The sequence below is a fragment of the Labrus mixtus genome, chromosome 9 (genome assembly GCF_963584025.1).
Source record: "Labrus mixtus chromosome 9, fLabMix1.1, whole genome shotgun sequence".
Taxonomy (NCBI): Eukaryota; Metazoa; Chordata; class Actinopteri; order Labriformes; family Labridae; genus Labrus; species Labrus mixtus.
In genome coordinates, this window is record NC_083620.1 from 13,362,894 (window position 1) to 13,381,052 (window position 18,159).

At 41.6% G+C, this 18,159-nt stretch overlaps 1 protein-coding gene across 1 annotated transcript in view; it reads left to right on the forward strand.

Moving 5' to 3' along the window:
* The window catches only part of clpb (ClpB family mitochondrial disaggregase), a 32,880-nt gene extending 15,296 nt beyond the window's left edge, over positions 1-17,584 (forward strand). Inside the window, exons 6-16 of the mRNA XM_061046353.1 lie at positions 3,043-3,140; positions 4,187-4,301; positions 10,189-10,266; positions 12,636-12,691; positions 13,024-13,068; positions 13,535-13,696; positions 13,781-13,937; positions 14,299-14,372; positions 14,523-14,642; positions 15,615-15,719; positions 16,863-17,584. Coding sequence (XP_060902336.1) covers positions 3,043-3,140; positions 4,187-4,301; positions 10,189-10,266; positions 12,636-12,691; positions 13,024-13,068; positions 13,535-13,696; positions 13,781-13,937; positions 14,299-14,372; positions 14,523-14,642; positions 15,615-15,719; positions 16,863-17,060 — 1,208 coding nt within the window. The 3' untranslated portion in view covers positions 17,061-17,584. The remainder of the gene's footprint in view (positions 1-3,042; positions 3,141-4,186; positions 4,302-10,188; positions 10,267-12,635; positions 12,692-13,023; positions 13,069-13,534; positions 13,697-13,780; positions 13,938-14,298; positions 14,373-14,522; positions 14,643-15,614; positions 15,720-16,862) is intronic.
* The last annotated feature ends 575 nt before the right edge of the window (positions 17,585-18,159 follow it).

An 18,159-nucleotide genomic window follows, 5' to 3' on the forward strand; every position in this document is an offset into this window, starting at 1 on the left:
GCAGACGCATTTTTGAATTAAAAAGGTACGAAATTTCACAAAGCAGAGACATTCGTTATAAGACAATCGTATTAAAGATGCAGCGGGTTTTTATTTATCCAACTGGGCCGTTGCTGGATTGGCGCCACTGTCACGCCCAATCACAATCATGACATCACATTCTCTCAGCCATGGACATACATCTGTCCATGTGCAGTGTGAGTCTGTCACTCGGTGCAAAAATCCAAGGCTTTGAAGTGAATGCTTGATTGTTTTCTTGACAAATCTTCTGTGCCATGTCTTCTTCGTAGACTCTTCTTAATCTTCTTTAACATCATCACAAAAAGTCATATAATGTGGCACAGCTTCAGGACATCCATTTGGATTAGTGCGTGTGTGTGTGTGTGTGTGTGTGTCGTCTTCCCTACATGTATGTGCATCTTGTGTACGTTGTGTACCAAGTTGTGTGTATTATGTACCTTGTTATTTCCCTTGTGTTTGTATCTGTCAATGTTACTCTACTAGCCGTGGGTTTGCTCTTTTGGCCTTAGCCGGCCCTCAACTCACATGTCCATCCATCACAGTCTCCAGGCCCACCCTCGGGCCTCTCCTCGGCCCACAGTCCCTCACATTACCTGAAGATCCTCTCCAGCTCCTCCCCAGGCTCCACATCAGGCCCGCAGCCAGGGGCACTCTGGTAATAGACCGCTCAGTAGGTGGTAGGAGGCCAGAAGAAGACACACATGCTCACCGACACACACTTTACAAAAAAACAAGGACACACACACACACACACACACCCACAAAGAGCAGCAGGGGCTCTCTCCCACCAGCTGCAGTGAAAGAGAGGGAGGAGGAAATAGGAAAGAGGAGGGGACTCCTAATAGGCATAACTAAAGCACTCCTAATGAAGGGATCCTGTGTATGTGGCTGTGAGTGTGTGTGTGACTGTTCAGCTGCTGTGTGTGTGTGTGTGTGTGTGTGTGTGTTGTTTGTGTTGATCCTGTTATAAAGTGCTATGGCCCAGAGGGTTGGCCTGATATTAAAGCCCTAAATGATGCTATTTATTATGTCCACTGTCTGCGTGTTACTGTGTGTGCGTGTTAGTGTGTGTGTGTGTGTGTGTGTGTGTGTGTGTGTGTGTGTGTGTGTGTGTGTGTGTGTGTGTGTGTGTGTGTGTGTGTGTGTGTGTGTGTGTGTGTGTGTGTGTGTGTGTGTGTGTGTGTGTGTGTGTGTGTGTGTGTGTGTGTGTGTGTGTGTGTGTGTGTGTGTGTGTGTGTGTGTGTGTGTGTGTGTGTGTGTGTGGGTGCTTTATTGCTTTCCTCCCTCATGTTTTTGGTGGTTGTGTGTGTGATGGGGGGGGGGGGGGTTAGTGGTGTATTGTTGTCAGGATCGATAGCCGTGTGAGCAGGTTGCAAAATTTAGGAGTTTATCGATAAACGTTATCACAGTGATTATTAGTCTCTGTGGTCAAAGCAGCAGGAACAGTCTGCATCTGTGTTGATTAAACACCCTGATATATTTTCTCTGAGAGGAGCTCACTCAGAAAAACTTTCGATGGGTTTTTAACCTCTTAATCCACCATTCCACCAATGACCTGAAGATCTAAGTCTGCCCTGCTAGATCCAGTTTAAAAAATATCTTGAAGCTGTTTTTTTAACTAGAAATAAGTCGTACTGTTTTCAAACGCTTTCCCTGTAACTGTATCAAGGCCTCTTGCAGATTGTTGTAAAGTGCCTCATAGCTAGACCAATTGATTCCCCAGTAAGATCTGAGTCCAAATGAATCCAGCCTAATGGACCTGCTGTAACAGTTATGTCCTTTTGACAAATGTTGGGTCTGGATTAATGTTGTTTTTAAATCTTTTATAATAGTTCTGAGCCAGTCCCTGCATTTAATGTGATAAACGTTTGAGGAGTAGAGACATTTTTACAATCATTTCAGAAGGCTAAATGCTGTACAGTGTTCACAATGCCAAAATAAACAACAGCCTAAAACAAAGTTTGTGTTTAAAATCACAGAGGCCAAACGAGTATCAAACAGATTGACAATTTGTAATGATGCCAGAGCATTTGTGGTCAATTACACCCTCCCAGATGTGAGACACTTATCACAACACACCAACCGGTGCTGCAGCGATGGCAACGTGCAGCCGACCTAATAAACCTCTGCACTTTTCTTATAAACTCCACGAACAGAAACATGGTAAAACTAGGATGAATACTGGAGATGCTTTTGAACAACAGAGAGATGATAGAAAGCAAAAAGGTTACAACACCAATGCAGAGCTGGTGTAATACTGAAGCTTCTGTGTCGGCGACATGGCAACCTGTGTGCGCATCGACTCGAGGGAGGAGGGGGGAGACAGCTGCTTCCAATGTTCTGAATTTGGACTACAGTAGCTATTTTCAACTCTGTGTCAGAGTTATATATTCCTCCTTTAAGTACAATGGCACTTGCTTATTGCATATGTAACTGATTTTGCACACAAAACAAGCGTTCAATTCTATTTTTCATTTTGTCTGACGCTGATGTAGTGTGAACCTGCACTGGGTTTATGTGGAGGCACGTGTGGTTGGGTGACTCCGGATGATTGGTGGCACAGGTCAGGGCAGAAGGCACTGCTAACCACCCCTATTGACAAGCCCAACACAGTCCAGTTCTGGCACACTTCTGACATCATGCTTTTTCCTCAATCATAACCCCCACCCCTCTCTTCTAACTAAACCTTTCCTCCATTTGACCCTACCTGCTGTGTGAAAGTGTGCTGGTGTGCCTCAAAGGCCCCCAACCTGCAACAACCTGCAGTGTGTATAGATTGTATCATAACGCAGGGTCTTTGTTTGAGGGTGTCGGGGTCAGAGAGTGTGATATTGGCACACGTTGCCGATATGAAACCCCCTGTAGGGTCATTGCATTGCCCTCTTGCTTTAATGCGGTGACCCTGGTGACCTCTCTCCCCTAGCTTCTCCCTCTCCATCGACGTCTTGACCCTCCCGCTGAGGTCTTGTTCATTTTCTTGCCACACCAAAAAACTCTAAACAGATTTTGTTTTGTTTACAGGTGCAAACCCCCTGCAATCCAACGGTTTGGGACACACGGCGCGGGCCTACGCTAAGGAGGGAGACGTGAGTGCAGTGCTGCAGGAGTGGGAGGGAAAGGTACATGACACTCATCACAATCATACACACACACACACACACACACACAAACGTTAATGTTGTTGGTGCAAAATGTGCAACAATGAAAACAACATTAGTTCCCATGCACGCTGATTGTTTGGCTACTGCAGTTGTTTCCTGTTGCCTAGACTGAGTGACTCGGCAGAATTGACTCAGCAGACATCTGCGTCATTTCTTTGCAGTCTTGCACGCAGACACACACTCCTCAGGAGGGCTGTGTGAGGCCAGTGATTGACTGACAGGTGCTTTTGAGGATGAGGAAAGAGAAAGCTGGTAGGGGTTAACCAGGGTTAATATGTGCTGAGGAGTTAAGTTTAATTATGTACCTACTTTTATCACAACTATTAAATGGATGTTGATACAACCTGGAAATATATGTGTGATATTGAGATTTCAGAATTTGGGGTTGTCACTGAGGGGTCTGCGGTATTTTTAAATAAAGCCTGAGTTTCCGTAGTTATCTAGCAGCGTGACAGCAGGACAGAGCTAAACAAGATGGAGGGAGAGAATAAACCGCCTTCCTCCACTGCAGGGTGGAAACCTGGAGTAAGAGGAGACAAAGAGGAGAGGATGAATGAGGCTTTGGGGGCCTGTACGAGAAACAAGGAGAGGAAAAACTAAGGGGGGCAAATGAGAAAATGAGACATAAGAATAAGGACAACAAAGAGATTCAGGTGAAGAAAGAGAAGTGGAAAGATAGAACCAGTAGAATTGAATGATGACAAATGTTTTGTTGCAGAATTAGCTTGCGTTAAAGATTCAAGCAAATGTTATTAAAATGTCCATAAATCAAATCAAATGTATCCCACAGGTTTTTACAATTTGCACAACTTGACACCATTTGACCTTCATTATGCTTTGATAAGGAAAAACATGTCTGATGAGTTTTTAGGTCTGTCTTGCTCCCAGATTTTCCCTTTCAGTGTCCACACTATCTTGGTTTACAGATGATTTCTTCCCTCAAAAGTCTCTCTCCTCTTCCTCATTCGTTGACTGTCTCATCTGTCTTCTGCATGTCGCTCTAGTTCCAGGAGGCACAGGCTCGGCGGGAGGCAGAGGAGAGGAGAAGGTTCCCCCTGGAGAGGAGGCTGAAGGAGTATATCATCGGACAGGAGGGGGCCATCAATACTGTGGCCTCAGGTAAACACACAGACCCAAGACACACACACACACACACACACAGGTAAAACTGTATTGTATAAGCAGCTAAACAGATGCATACACAACAACTTTATATGAGAAAAAAAATACATAAATACAAGCAGCCCTGTCCCCCTCCTCCTCCTTTTTTCTTTCTTTCTTTTCAGCATATTTCTTTTTATTCTGCTCCCCTCATTTTCCTCTCTCTCTCTCTTGCCTTCCCTCCCACAGTAGGCGGGTTCAGACAGACCGGCAGAGGCTGTAATTGGCTAATTGTGATGAATGAGCTGTCTGTCAGGCATACACAGGTGCTGTGTGTGTGTGTGTGTGTTTGTGTGTTTGTGTGTGTGTGTGTGTGTATGTGTGTGTTTGTGAGACTAGGCCAGGCTTGGAGCCGCCAGTTAACTGGATTACAGCGAGAGGAGACATACTACAGACCCCCCCATCACCCTCACCCCAACCCCTCCTCCCCCTGTTTTCTCTTCCTCCTTTTGCTTTCCCCCTCTCCATCTCTATTCTCTCCCCTCTCTTCACTTTGTGGCCTCTGTTTGTTTGTTTGTTTTTTGTATCCTCCCATGGTTGACCCACCATGCCGGGCCATCCACCTGCCTTCATTTGAAAACTCAAAAGAGTCCGGGATGGACAAGTGAAAAGCTAAGTGATGGAGACAGGAAGAGGGAAACAGATGAGACAGGTGTAAAACAAACCGAGGCGGTGGGGGACAAAAAAAGAGACGTGGACGCTGATGAGAGACGATGGCAGAGAAGTAGCTGAGAAGACGAGAGCTCAGAGCACCGACAGAAAGATGAAGAGAGCGGGTGTAATGCATGAGGAAGAGGAGGGTGGATGAGTTAGAGCACAATAACACAGCAGACAGTAAAGAGCTGATATTACACCAGGCATCCACGGAGGCCATGTATTGATCCGTAGCTGTGTGTGTGTGTATGTGTGTGTGTTTAGATTCTGCAGTGAAGAAAGAGGCTGTGTGTTATTTTTATGATCTCAGACAGATTTGTGAAAATAATCAACTCACTCCCAAAGCAGATATTATAATGTGTAATGTTCATGTGAGTGCAAAAACTGCAACATTTACAACAAACAGGAGAACAACAACTCGGATACTTCTAAACTCTAGGGGGAAAAAAACATAACTACATTATTGGCAATTACCAAATATATGATTGCAAGCTAAAATACAAACATATGTACTTCTTAAAGGGTGGTTGAAAGTGTCTGTATGGGTTTGCTGTGAGTGAAAGAAGAACAAGGGAAACATGGGACTTGTTGTCTTTGGAGGGGGTGATGAATGATTGTTGTTATCATGGCAAATTGTCCTGAAAGCCATAGAAGACATCAGCAAAGTGATAAAGGAACAGCCTATTGATCTCTTAGAAGTATTACAGTGAATATATCACACACACACACACACACACACAGAGAGAGAGAGAGAGAGCATGTGAGTTGTTGTAAAAGAGGCCAAGAAGAAGTCAGACTAAATATTTACAAAAGCACACATTAGACATTCACAATTTGTTTGGTTTATTGGGTATTTTTTTCTAATAAAAGGTGAAGGGAGCAGGAAGTCAGAGATGTAGAGATGGACCAGGAGAGAAAGAGGAACATGCAGATAAGAAGACAACAAATGAGAAAGGGATGTAGAGATAAGGAGAGAGGAGGGCGGGACCAGATTATGTCACAAAAGGAGCTGCGCATACAATCACATGTTTTTACTGGAATAACTAAAAAAAAAAGCTAGGATTGAAACCCCTCATTACTTTTCCGGACTAGTGTGTTCATTTTTTATATTATTATCAGTCTGTTAAATGTCAGAAAATATTTGTTTTTATTGTGGAAATAGCAAGACATGACTGCATCGTTCCCAGTTTGATGATAGCCAGACATCCTTTTGCCGGGTGTTAAAACACATTCTCCATTCAGTTCAGTTTATTTCAGAAGCTTTTAGAGATGCACCAATGTAACAGTTAAACATCTGTATCAGATGATGTTGGCCCTGTTGACAAACATCGGCCCTTCAGTAAATAATATGGCATGCACCAATGTCAGTAACTGATGTGTATCTGTTGTGTTGCATCAATTTAAATGCTGTCAAGTTATTTCAGATCACTGCTGGCTCAGAGAAGAGGGTTTATATTGGGCAAGAGAAGTCACCTGTTGGACAAAGTCTGATTTGTTTTTAGAGTCAAATGTGAAAGAAAATGTCGGCAGGGTGGAAGTCTTACACCAACTCTGGGAAAGATCGGTGACATGCAGTTTAAAGACATGTTCCATAGACAATTCAAGAGGAGAGACTACTAACAACAATTTAGATACATCAAATATCTCATAGCTCATTTAAAACAAATAAATCACAAAGAAGACATAAAGAAATGTCACTATCTGCAATCAGATAGTTTTTGTTTTAAATTGATATCAGTATTGTCATTGATTTTCACAAGCAATAATCTCTCGACTTTTTATTGGCATGAAAGGTTAAGGAATATTTTTGCCAAAGCACAACAGTACAAAATGATCTGTTTTGTGTTTGTTCGTTTTCCTCTCTCTCTTTTTTCCTACTCGACCGACCTGGCCAAACACAATCACAAACAAATTAAAAGACAATAACCCACCATGGGAAAATCCCACTTATACATGTTTAAGGTTTGCAAAAATCATCTCTTACTCTCTGTTTCCCCTTCCTAATGAAAATCATGAAAATGACTATGAAAAAATGAAATAAGAACTCAAGTTGTGGTCTTGAAATCTGTTTTATTTAAAGACAAACTTTCTGAACAACAAAGATCTTCAGCTTTGAGTGGTAAAAATCAGAGAAATTTGAACTAATTATATTTTAAGTAGCAGGACATTGATTTTTTTTTTCTTGACTAATTACTTGAAAGGCAGATAAATCAGCTGATTAATCCGCCCTTAATTCAGTGTCTGTGCTGCATGATGTCAGTGCAGAAAAGGATGGATGTCCTGAACGTGTTGCAGATCAGAAGTTTAGAAAATAACTTTAAAAAGTTTTTTGTTTTAATTTTTTTGTGTGCTGTCATGTCTCCAAAATGACTGTTTTCACCTGAACTCCATGTGAAGAACAGCTGGCCTGCAGCAAGATACACACACACACACACACACACACACACACACACACACACACACACACACACACACACACACACACACACAGGAAGGAGGTTAGATTGATCCAGGTTTAGCTCTCAGGGCTAAGAGTTATTGAAGAGAATCATCCCTCTGTAATCATGTTAGAGCCAACCAGACCTGCCCAGTACACACTGCTCCCTGTGAGTGTGTGTGAGAGTTAGTGTGTGTGTGTGTGTGTGTGTGTGTGTGAGAGAGAGAGAGAGAGAGAGAGAGAGAGCGCAAGCTTTCATTTCTTTTGTGTCTCTTTCCTTTCCTTGTTGTTGTCAGGGTCCTCTGAGAAATGTCAATGTGCCCTTCTGTCAAAGTCGCTCTCAATCAGCTAAAACACAAACACACACACACACACACACACACACACACACACACACACACAGAAGGTTACGCTGTCATTCACACAGCCGTTGATAAAGCAGACGGAGCTTTGGAGCCCCTCTTGTCACTATTCATCTGCCTGTCCATCTCTGACACACCGGTTTGTTTCTCTACCTCCTCTGTCTCCTTATCTCCATCACTCCCCTCTCTTTCCCCTCTTTATCTCACTTCCTTACTCCCTCTCTCTCCTCTCCTTATCAGTGCTCCTCCTGCCGCTGCTCCCCTCATCTCTCCATCTCTCCACCTCCTTCATTCTGCATCTCCCGCTCTCATCCTGCCAAAAGTCTGTTCTCTATGATTATCAGCTATTAGAAGCTGGTTTAACACTCACGCCTAATGTCTGTAAAGTATTTTAGCCTCACAACAACACACAGACACAAACCAAGACACTTTATCATCTACTGGACACATTTGAATGCTCGAGAAATAGTTTCGACTTTCTATTTTTTTCTGGTTGTGGTTGATAACATGAGAAGAAATAGACATCTCCTACTTTTATCAGTTAGTCATATATAGACATATATACTTAGAACTTAGGAATTTAGGGACAATGGAAACTCTAGAAGAATAAAAGATAAATCGAATGTTTTTTAAAGCAAGTTTTTATAAGGTTTGTGTTCTGGCATTGTTCAAAATGATGATGATATGACATATGTCAAATAAACCTCTATAAAAGTGTGACTATAAGCTATACGATACACTCATGTGTCCCCTCTGGGAAATTGGCCTCAGACTCCTGTGCTGCCCACATGAAGCTGCCTCTACAGTAGAATCATAAAAAAATAGAAACAAACAACAACTCACATTTAACAGGGATACACGTATATAATCCACAAACAACACATATTGCACATTACACACAACAGACAAAGAACATCATGATACCATAGCACAACCCATACAGCCTTTGATCAAGGTGGGCACAAATGAGTGTTTAATACAAATACCATAGAGTATTTAGGTCCTTTTACTGTTTGGCATGTGTTCAACAGTACTTGCATTTTTCATTTCTCCTAAATAATTAAAAATAATAATTTCTAACAGCTGAAGGTCTGCTAGTCTTCACCCCAAAGTCTTTGACAATCACATTTTTGTTGCCCTTTGCTCCTTCCTCTGCTGTCAGGCTGCTGGCTATCCTCACAGCGGAAAAGTCATCGACATCAACGTATCTGAGGGTAGCTGATTCACCAATGGGAGGAATGTTTGGCTCATGTACCCAAAGCTCTACCTGATACATCAAATGTATGAATTGATGGCACATGTACATGAATAAGTTTGTATTATTAATGCAATTCAGGCAGTTTTTGTCACTGTGTTTATTGAACACGTTCATATCCCATTGATTGTAAAAATGTGATTTACTTGCAGCCCTTATTGAAAATGCATGCAGGATCCATGGCCCAAAATTGTAACTACAAATTGCAAACTCGTCTAAAGAAAGTCTCCATACGACATTAATAATTTGACTTCCCATTAGGCTTTACTTGTATCAGCATTGAAATATTTTGTATTTCTAGTATTTACAATCAGGAAGGAGGCTGCAGCGTGCAGGATGTAAAACTGATCACACCTCGTCTCAGTGGTTAAGGTGTAACCGCTCTGCAGCACCGTGTCTGCCAGCATCACTTGTATTTAAGAAGTCCTGAGGTGGACGCAGGGCTTAAACAGGAAATTGTGGTCATTTCTGTGTCAGCTTCGTCCAACATTTAAACACTTAACTTCCATGAATATCACAATCAGGATAAACACATCCACTTCCTATACCTGCATATTGATTCGAGAGCTCTGGTTTTGGCTCTGGCCTCTCAGCAGTTTCAGGTATGGATGAGTTTGTGTCTGCTCCTGAAAACCACTGCCAAATACACTCTTTCCTCCCCTTCGGCCCACCTCATCATCTTGTCTTTGTGTATGTGTGAGTGTGGTTGCTGGGGTGATGGCAGGGCTGGGTAGGCACTCTTCTTTAAGCAAGCGTGTTTGTCTGTGTGTGTGCGAGGCTGCGATCCATGCTAAACTGATTTTGCCATGGCCGCGCCAGGGAGGCTAACACAATTACCGCCGGCTAATGGCCCCACTGACTGAGGGGGGAAGAGAGGCGTCGTGGGTAGCTTTCTGGAGGTCTCTCATCTTGCTCTCTTGCTCTGTTTTCTCTCTGCTTTTTCTTTTTTTTTTCACTCCAAATGTCTCTGACCCCTTTCTCATCTCTGCTCTCTCGCTCTTTTATCATAGTTTCTGGGATACCCTCCGCCCTCAGGTCACCTCGGTTCAGCCGAGACTTAGAATAATTACAGCAAAAGCAAAGTCAACAAATGCAAATGACCACAATACTAATCCTTTTCTTTTTTTCCCCTTCTAGCCATTAGGAGGAAGGAGAATGGTTGGTACGATGAAGAGCATCCTCTTGTGTTCCTCTTCCTCGGCTCATCAGGAATCGGTAAATCACTCCCGCATCTTTAACACCCCACACTTCCTCTCTAGTTTGATCTCATTAACTGATAGTTTAAAAAAAAAAAAAAACAGATCTCCACAGTGTCCCAAAAGCCGCTGCCAAAATAAACAGAGCACTTGAGTAAGTGAAGTTTCTGAAGTTTGGTGAATGAGCGTGGAGTGAACTTTCCTCCTGCCAGTCTGCTGAGTTCAAAAGAGTCCGAATACACAAGACCACAAAAGCATGCGTCACACTGTCACAAGTAAACACAAGTTGGTGAAACTCCTTTCAGTATTCAGCTGAGGGGGATAGATCAGAGTTTAGACTTCCTTTAAAATGATTTCAGAATAAAATGGTTAAATTACATGAACTAGATTAAATTCAGACTAAATGAGAAAAAAAGGTTGCTCTGGCTAGTTTGCCGGGTAGTTAAGTTCTTAGCTAAATTCTTAGCTGATGTTAGTACTCTCATTAATATGAAAGAGAAGTTTGGTAGTTACACAATGTTTTTCATTTATATAACGGTGATGACAAACATTCTCAGGAACACGTTAAAAAGTCACAAAATTGGGGTGCTGTTGGCCGTCTTGTTAGAGTGTACAGATGCCATAATCCTCAAAGCGGGCGGCCCGGGTTCAAATCTTACCTGTGGCTCCTTTCCTGCATGTCATTCCCCTCTCACTCTGTCCCTGATTTCCAACTCTATCCACTGTGCTGTCTGTCCAATAAAAAAGTCCAAAAATATCAAAATCAAAGTCCACCTCTCAAAGCTTCTGATTGGCTCTCTTGTTTGTCAATCAACTTTTTTTGCGATAATAAAGTTAATCGAACGATTTCCAACCTGAGAAAAAAAAAAACAAATCTGGAGGTAATTTTTGTAGAGTTGAGTCAGCAAAACTGATACTTATGTGCTTTTTTTAAAACACTTCTAGAGAAAGCTGCGTATAGACAACGATAAGCATTCAGCATGTGAAGCCAACTTAAGTATTATAGTAAACAGTATTCTTGCACTGCTGCATAAAACATCTAACAAGTGCAGCGATAAACCACTCGTACTGTAAGCATAATTAGAAAGAAAAAAAAATAAACAGATAAGCGATTTCTGATATCCTCATTTACTAGATGTGCCACCAGAACAGAGAAGATTAGCTAAGTTATAACCAAAATGTTGACTGGAAACATGCAGCTGTTTATTTTGTGGAAAGGGAAGGCGTCTCTGAGCTGCTGCAGATGAATGAGGAAAGCAAATAGATATCTTGGGCAGATCCACATAGTGCTAAAAAAAAAGGAAGATGTTTTATTCACTTAATGTTCAGCACTGGTGTTGAAGTTAGCTGTCATACAGACACAGTCCTGATGACTGATACTCCGTAACAAGAATAGCAGCTTCCTGAAACAATGGGGCGTGCCTGTGACAATGCCAGTAATGTCTTGTATTCTAGTGCCTTATTTTTGCCCGTGTTCTTTTATATTAAAATGCAATCAAGACATTTTGAGTTGACCAGCAGTTGTTTTATGAAATTTAAAAAATAGCTAATTCTTTTATGAAACACAGAGCACTGAGAGGGAAGGAAATTCAGAGAAACACTAAAACAACGTCAGACAGCATTTTAAGTTTATACAATCTACAAGGGACACTGAGGATGAATTATAACTGTCTAAACTCGGTCTGGACCTTTCTGCTACAACAGACTGACACTCCTCCTGTCAGACGCTACAGAGAGATAGAAAATGGTTTTTTTTTGGGCTGTGCTTTGAAGGAAGATGTACGTTTTAAGCTATGTTTTTTATTCATTATTTACAGAAACTTGAGGGGACATCTGTAGTTTTTGAGAAAAGCTGAAATAAACTTGAACAGGATAAAGAAGCAGAAGTGTGTGTGTGTGTGTGTGTGTGTGTGTGTGTGTGTGTGTGTGTGTGTTGTGTGTGTGAGTTAGAGAAGGAGTGGAGGAAAAAAAAGAGGGAGACAGCAGGATATTACGGGTCGGATGGATGGCTAAAAAAGAAGGGAGAATGTGAAATGACAGGCCAGAGAGATAGATGGAGGAGAGACGGTGTTCATATTCTCTGTTGCCTTCAGCGACAAACAGTGGCCATAAGACATCAATATTAAACACAGCAACAAGACACACACAGTCTATTCAACACACCCATATGCATACCAAACACAAGGCATCAATATCATATATGAGCATTTCTATGCAGAATATTTTACTGACAAAGACAATGTGTGCTTGTGGAGAGGAGGAGATGATTAATAGCTTTAGAGAGGAGAGAGGGAAATAGTCTTTGAGTTCCTGAAATCTCTGCACACTGGTGTGTTTTTTTTTTGTTTTTCTTAACAAAAAAATGACATGACTTCTCTGTTTTCACAGGAAAGACAGAGTTGGCCAAACAGGTGGCTCGCTACATGCACAAAGACGTCAAAAAGGTTTGATATGTCCAATCACAAAACACACACGTTACAATAACACACTCGTTAATACACACACACACACACACACACACACACACACACACACACACACACACACACACACACACTATACATGTTCTGTCAATAGATGAAAAACAGGTCCTCTCATAGATATATGAAACACAAACATTTAATCTTCAGGCTCAAAGAAATGAAAGAGAATTCAATTTGTGCTGGTTTCCGTGGTAACTATCAATAGCATGTCCAGTACAACAATACACACTGATGCAGTGTTAGTTTGTGTCTCTCCTGGGGGATATATGGTTAAATACAGAATGTGATTTCAGGGTTTTATTCGTATGGACATGTCGGAGTTCCAGGAAAAACACGAGGTAAGAAGCTTTTGATCTTCTCCAAATACTCCCGTGTGAAGTTTAAGGGGGAGGGGGGCAAAGTTTTTTTTTTTCTTTTCTAACATCTGAATCACACATATTGTGTTGAGTATGTCTGTGTCACAGAGGTTCATTCTCCAGTGTCTGTTACTGTGCTCAGATGACTTATTGGATGCATTGTGTTCATCTCCTCATAATGCTGCATAAACTCAAATGAATGTTGTTTTGTTCCTCTTAGTGAAGCCTTGTGATTCATACTTTAAATCAAGTTAGTTCAGAGTTCACACAGAGTTAAGTAACAGCAGTTTCAATCAAATCCAATCATTTCACTTTAGGTTTTTTTTTTTTTTTTTTCAGTTTTTTTTTTTTTTTTTATTGTTGCAAAGTCTGTAGCAACAGAAAGCTTGGTAGTTGAAGATATATGATATAACTGTTGGATCAATCGTGCCCTCTCTTTGTCTTTCAGGTGGCAAAATTTATCGGTTCTCCTCCGGGGTACGTGGGACATGAGGAAGGGGGTCAGCTGACCAAACTGTTGAAGGCGTGTCCCAACGCTGTAGTCCTGTTTGATGAAGTAGACAAGGCCCACCCGGATGTTCTTACCATCATGCTGCAGCTCTTTGATGAGGTGAGTATTACATCCATAAAATACTGAGGGGAGAAAAGTTCAGTAATGAACTGACCTCTGTCATTCCTGCTGCTTCTCTCTCAGGGTCGCCTCACAGATGGTAAGGGGAAGACCATTGAGTGTAAAGACGCCATCTTCATCATGACTTCTAATGTTGCAAGCGACGAAATCGCCGAGCATGCTCTGCAGCTTCGCCAGGAGGCCGAGCAGGTCAGCCGCAGAAAGCTGGCCGACACCCTGCGTGAGAGAAGCACACAAACATTTACATATTTCAAAACACAAACTCAATACTTGGATGTACTCCAACAAACATTTAAAATTAGAATCTGAAGTTGTGAATGAAAGTCAAAATTTCAGGTAATGGTCCCAAGTGTCAGTGGTGGTGTCTAAAGTGGGAACCAATTAAAACCACTCGGACACATTGTGTTCTGTTTCATGTGATGTATTGTGAAATGATTGGTCAGTTTGTGTTGATTTGCTGTCAGGACTTTCTGGATTTGGTGCCACACTGTGAAGACAAACAGAGCAATCAAAAACAGAAAAGTTAGGTAAAAAGCATCATAAGTTAAATCAATGCTTTTTTTTTTCTTTCTCTCCCCCAGAGGACGTACAGAAAAGTGATGACATCAAAATCTCTCGGCAGTTTAAAGAATCTGTGATTCGACCAATCCTGAAGGTAACATGAAGGTTACAACACTAACACGAGCCAAATAAAAAATCACACAGATTATAATCCACTTTGTTTTTAATATGTGATTTAAGGTAAATGTTGCAGTTTTAAGTTTTTGCTTTGTTGTCATTGTTTATTATTTTCTCCCTCTCCCAGGCTCAGTTCCGGAGGGACGAGTTTCTCGGGCGGATAAATGAGATCGTGTACTTCTTGCCGTTCTGTCACTCAGAGCTGCTGCAGCTGGTCGGCAAAGAGCTCAGCTTCTGGGCTAAAAAGGTAAAAACACACAGTGAGCACAGGCGATAACATTCCAAATATCTATCTATTTGACAAAAACAGATGACATACATGAATTAAAAATTGTTCCTGTTAACTGCAGTTTGTAAAAATGTATCAAACCTGGTTGCACTCTATTCAAAATATAATCGATAAAACTAACCTTAACCTGCATTATATCATCTCTATACTTGAGACCTAGCTCTAACAGGCTCGTTTTAAAGGCCTTTCTCTGCGAATAAGTTTCCGTCCTTTAAAGCACCCTACATTTATAACATGGGTGTCCTGGAGGGAGAGGGAGGCCCTGCCCACTGAGTCCTGCAGCCGCCGAGCTGTGCAGGAACTATCACAGATCGATATGATGTGCCACTACTACTCACTGTAATGTGATTAAAGTGTTTAACATGTGGAGCCTTCATCAATACTTAATTATTAATATTCCAGCTGCTGTCTGGACAGCCTGCAGGCGACTCGTAGGGACCTGACTCATGACTCTCCCTCTGTGCATTGTGCGTCTGTGTTTTATCGTGTATTTATTTCTCGGTATAAGTTATTTAAAGGTGTGTCTCATGAAAACTGTGATCCGTATTAGATAATGAAATGCTAAGTGCTCTCATCATTGCCTTTTAATGTGGTATCAATACTGCTGTAATATTTGTGTTTATTTCTCTGGAGTGAAGCATGACATTGTATTTATTGAATGGAGTGTTAACATCAGCAGCTAAATGAGCAGCTCAGAGTGCTGCTATTGACTTGTGTTTGATTAAAACGCATTAAGGGCCTGTTGATTAGCACTGTCAGACATGCTGCATGACAGTCTCTCCTCACTGCCTCAGCATTTGTCTCTTTCTAACAATCTCATTACTCCTCTTCATCGTCCCCTTTGAGGTTTGACTGTTTATGAGACTGCTCTCACTGGCGTCCCTTTTTAACATCAACTCGCTTTGTATTTCCGTCCTATCCTGCCATTAGGCTAAGCAGCGCCATGACATCACTCTTCAGTGGGATCGCCCAGTTTTGGACCTGTTGGCGGGCGGGTATAACATGCACTACGGAGCACGATCCATCAAACATGAGGTAACAACTTGAACGTTTTTGACAACAAATTCAAAACAATCTGGGACTTGATTTCATGTTGTAATACATGATACCTAGCCATAACAACGTTTTCCACATTTTCCACAGTAAGTCTTCAAAACAAGATTTTTATCAGATGTGTAGAATATGATGAATGGACCTCTAAATCTGAATACATGGATTGAGTACTTAAAGTTTAAGAACATGCTATAACTGTGGTTTGGTGTACCGTATAAGAATAAAAAAATAACATCCCTAAATCTCATCAATAAGATGTTTTGGTCAGGTGTGATGAGAGTTATTCACTTTCTTACACAAACAGTAAAAAAGAGGAAAAACTGAAAGCAGATTAATCCATAATGAGTCTGACAATGTTGATGTTCATTTGTGAGATGTCAAATATTCTTTCAGCCTACAAACATACGATACGTTATCAGGGACACTCTCAATACAAAGACTGATTTTTGTTATCAGAGTTGTCCAATATCACCTGTGGCCCCGTGTCCACCCAGCAGTTTTTTGGTTGTGCTCTGAGAAGAAAAGCACTGCACGTCTGTCCTGTCTCTATGACAACTGTGGCTATATGACCGACACTGCTCTTTCGCTTTTTACCACATGTTTTATTTTTTTATTGTAGATCATATATGATCAGACACGCAGAAAATGACCCAGGATGTGGGTACAAGACACCATCCGTAGGCAGCAAATCCACAGGGAATATCCTCCATTTGAAAAAGAGCGGCGGTTACATCAACAGAGCCTTTATGAAAAGTAGAACAATTTCAACTTGAGAGACTCCGAGCGGCCACACAAAAAAGGCGAAGTGCTCGGAAAAAAAGACGTTGGGCACAGATCCCTCAGGTTGAGGGAAAAGTTGTGCTTTTTCTCCGGACAGCCGCCTGCTGCTGTGAACGTTCTCTACTCATTGAAAACAATTGAAAAAAAAGACGCTGGTGCTCTTAAAAAAAAAAAGACGCTAGGTGGACACGGGGCCTTAGATGCTGTTTTAGGAATAAAACAACCAAACTCAAGAAGAAGAGACGTAGAAAGCAGTGATGAATAGTTAGTTTATGTCTGGATGCTAACATGCAGTGTTATGTTCTTCATTCTGCTGTACCACTAACCTCACCGCGGATCCCTCAGGTCGAGCGACGAGTCGTCAACCAGTTAGCTGCAGCGTACGAGCAGGAGCTTCTACCCAAAGGCTGCACCCTGCGTCTGTCTGTCCAGTCAGAGGATGAAGAGGAGCGGAGTGCGCCCAGTCTGCGCCTCGAGGTACTAGGAGAGGATAGCTCTTCGAGATTGCTGGACATTCGCCCACCGCTCAGTCCTGAACACTAACACACACACACAAGAACACAGGAAGTACACCGATATTTATGCCCATATGAACAACCACACCATACCACCACCATCATCATCATCATCATCATCATCATCATCCAGTGTCAGGAGGATGGATAGTTTTTGGTTCTTATTACCAATAAAAGTACCTCTGATAACACATCACTGCCTCTTTGTTTCAGTTAACTCAACAAGTTACAACAGCCAACTTTGCAGCACACTTTCTGCCAACACGGTGCTGTATTCAGTCAATTTAGTTCACCTACAGCTGGACCTTTTACGTTTATGCATCAATGGATGTTCATATCAGTTGGGACTTGATATCAGGAGGAGGAACATGTCACGAGAGATTGTCAGTGTAGCATCGAGGCCTCGACAACATCAACATTAAACATGTTTTCATCAGTGTGTTGAGTCATCATATCAGCTGAAAACAAATATTTGCTACTGCATGTTTGTAGTGGTTGAGCTTAGCTGTGACATATGTATCGTCCACTGTATTGTGTAGAGCACTAAAAGAAAAGCCAAAATATTTATTTAAAAGAAATATATGGAAGATAAAGGCGATGGCAAGAGTTCTGTGATCTGGAAGAGAATGTCTTAGAAAAAAGTAGATGTTTATAGTAGAATATGAACTAGCAGAAACACTTAAATCTCTTGAATGTTAAGTTTCATTTAGAAAAATGACATGTTGTACCAGTATCTGTCCATGTTCTGTGAAAGAACAGGGAAGTATGAACGACCAAAGACAGTTGTCCTCAGATTGTTGTTGTGTTCACTTAAATGCACATTTCCTTACCAGCAGACCTTCACTGAGAAATGCCTGTAAACACAACCTGCTTCTTCATTTCATTGGAAGTCGAGAATAAAACACCAAGCAGAAATGCATAGCAAGCCCATTGAATGATGGGTAATATAACTGCCATGTAAATTGTGTCTGTTGATACATGTTAATGTGAAGAATCCTCGTCCGTCATGACGCCGTGCTCTGGTGCTTTGCAGGCTAGTCCGTCAGACGTTTAGAGAAATTTAGAGTCATGAAGAAATAATATTCAAAGTGTTTTTTCATAAATGTTTTAAGAGCATGTTGGCGAGA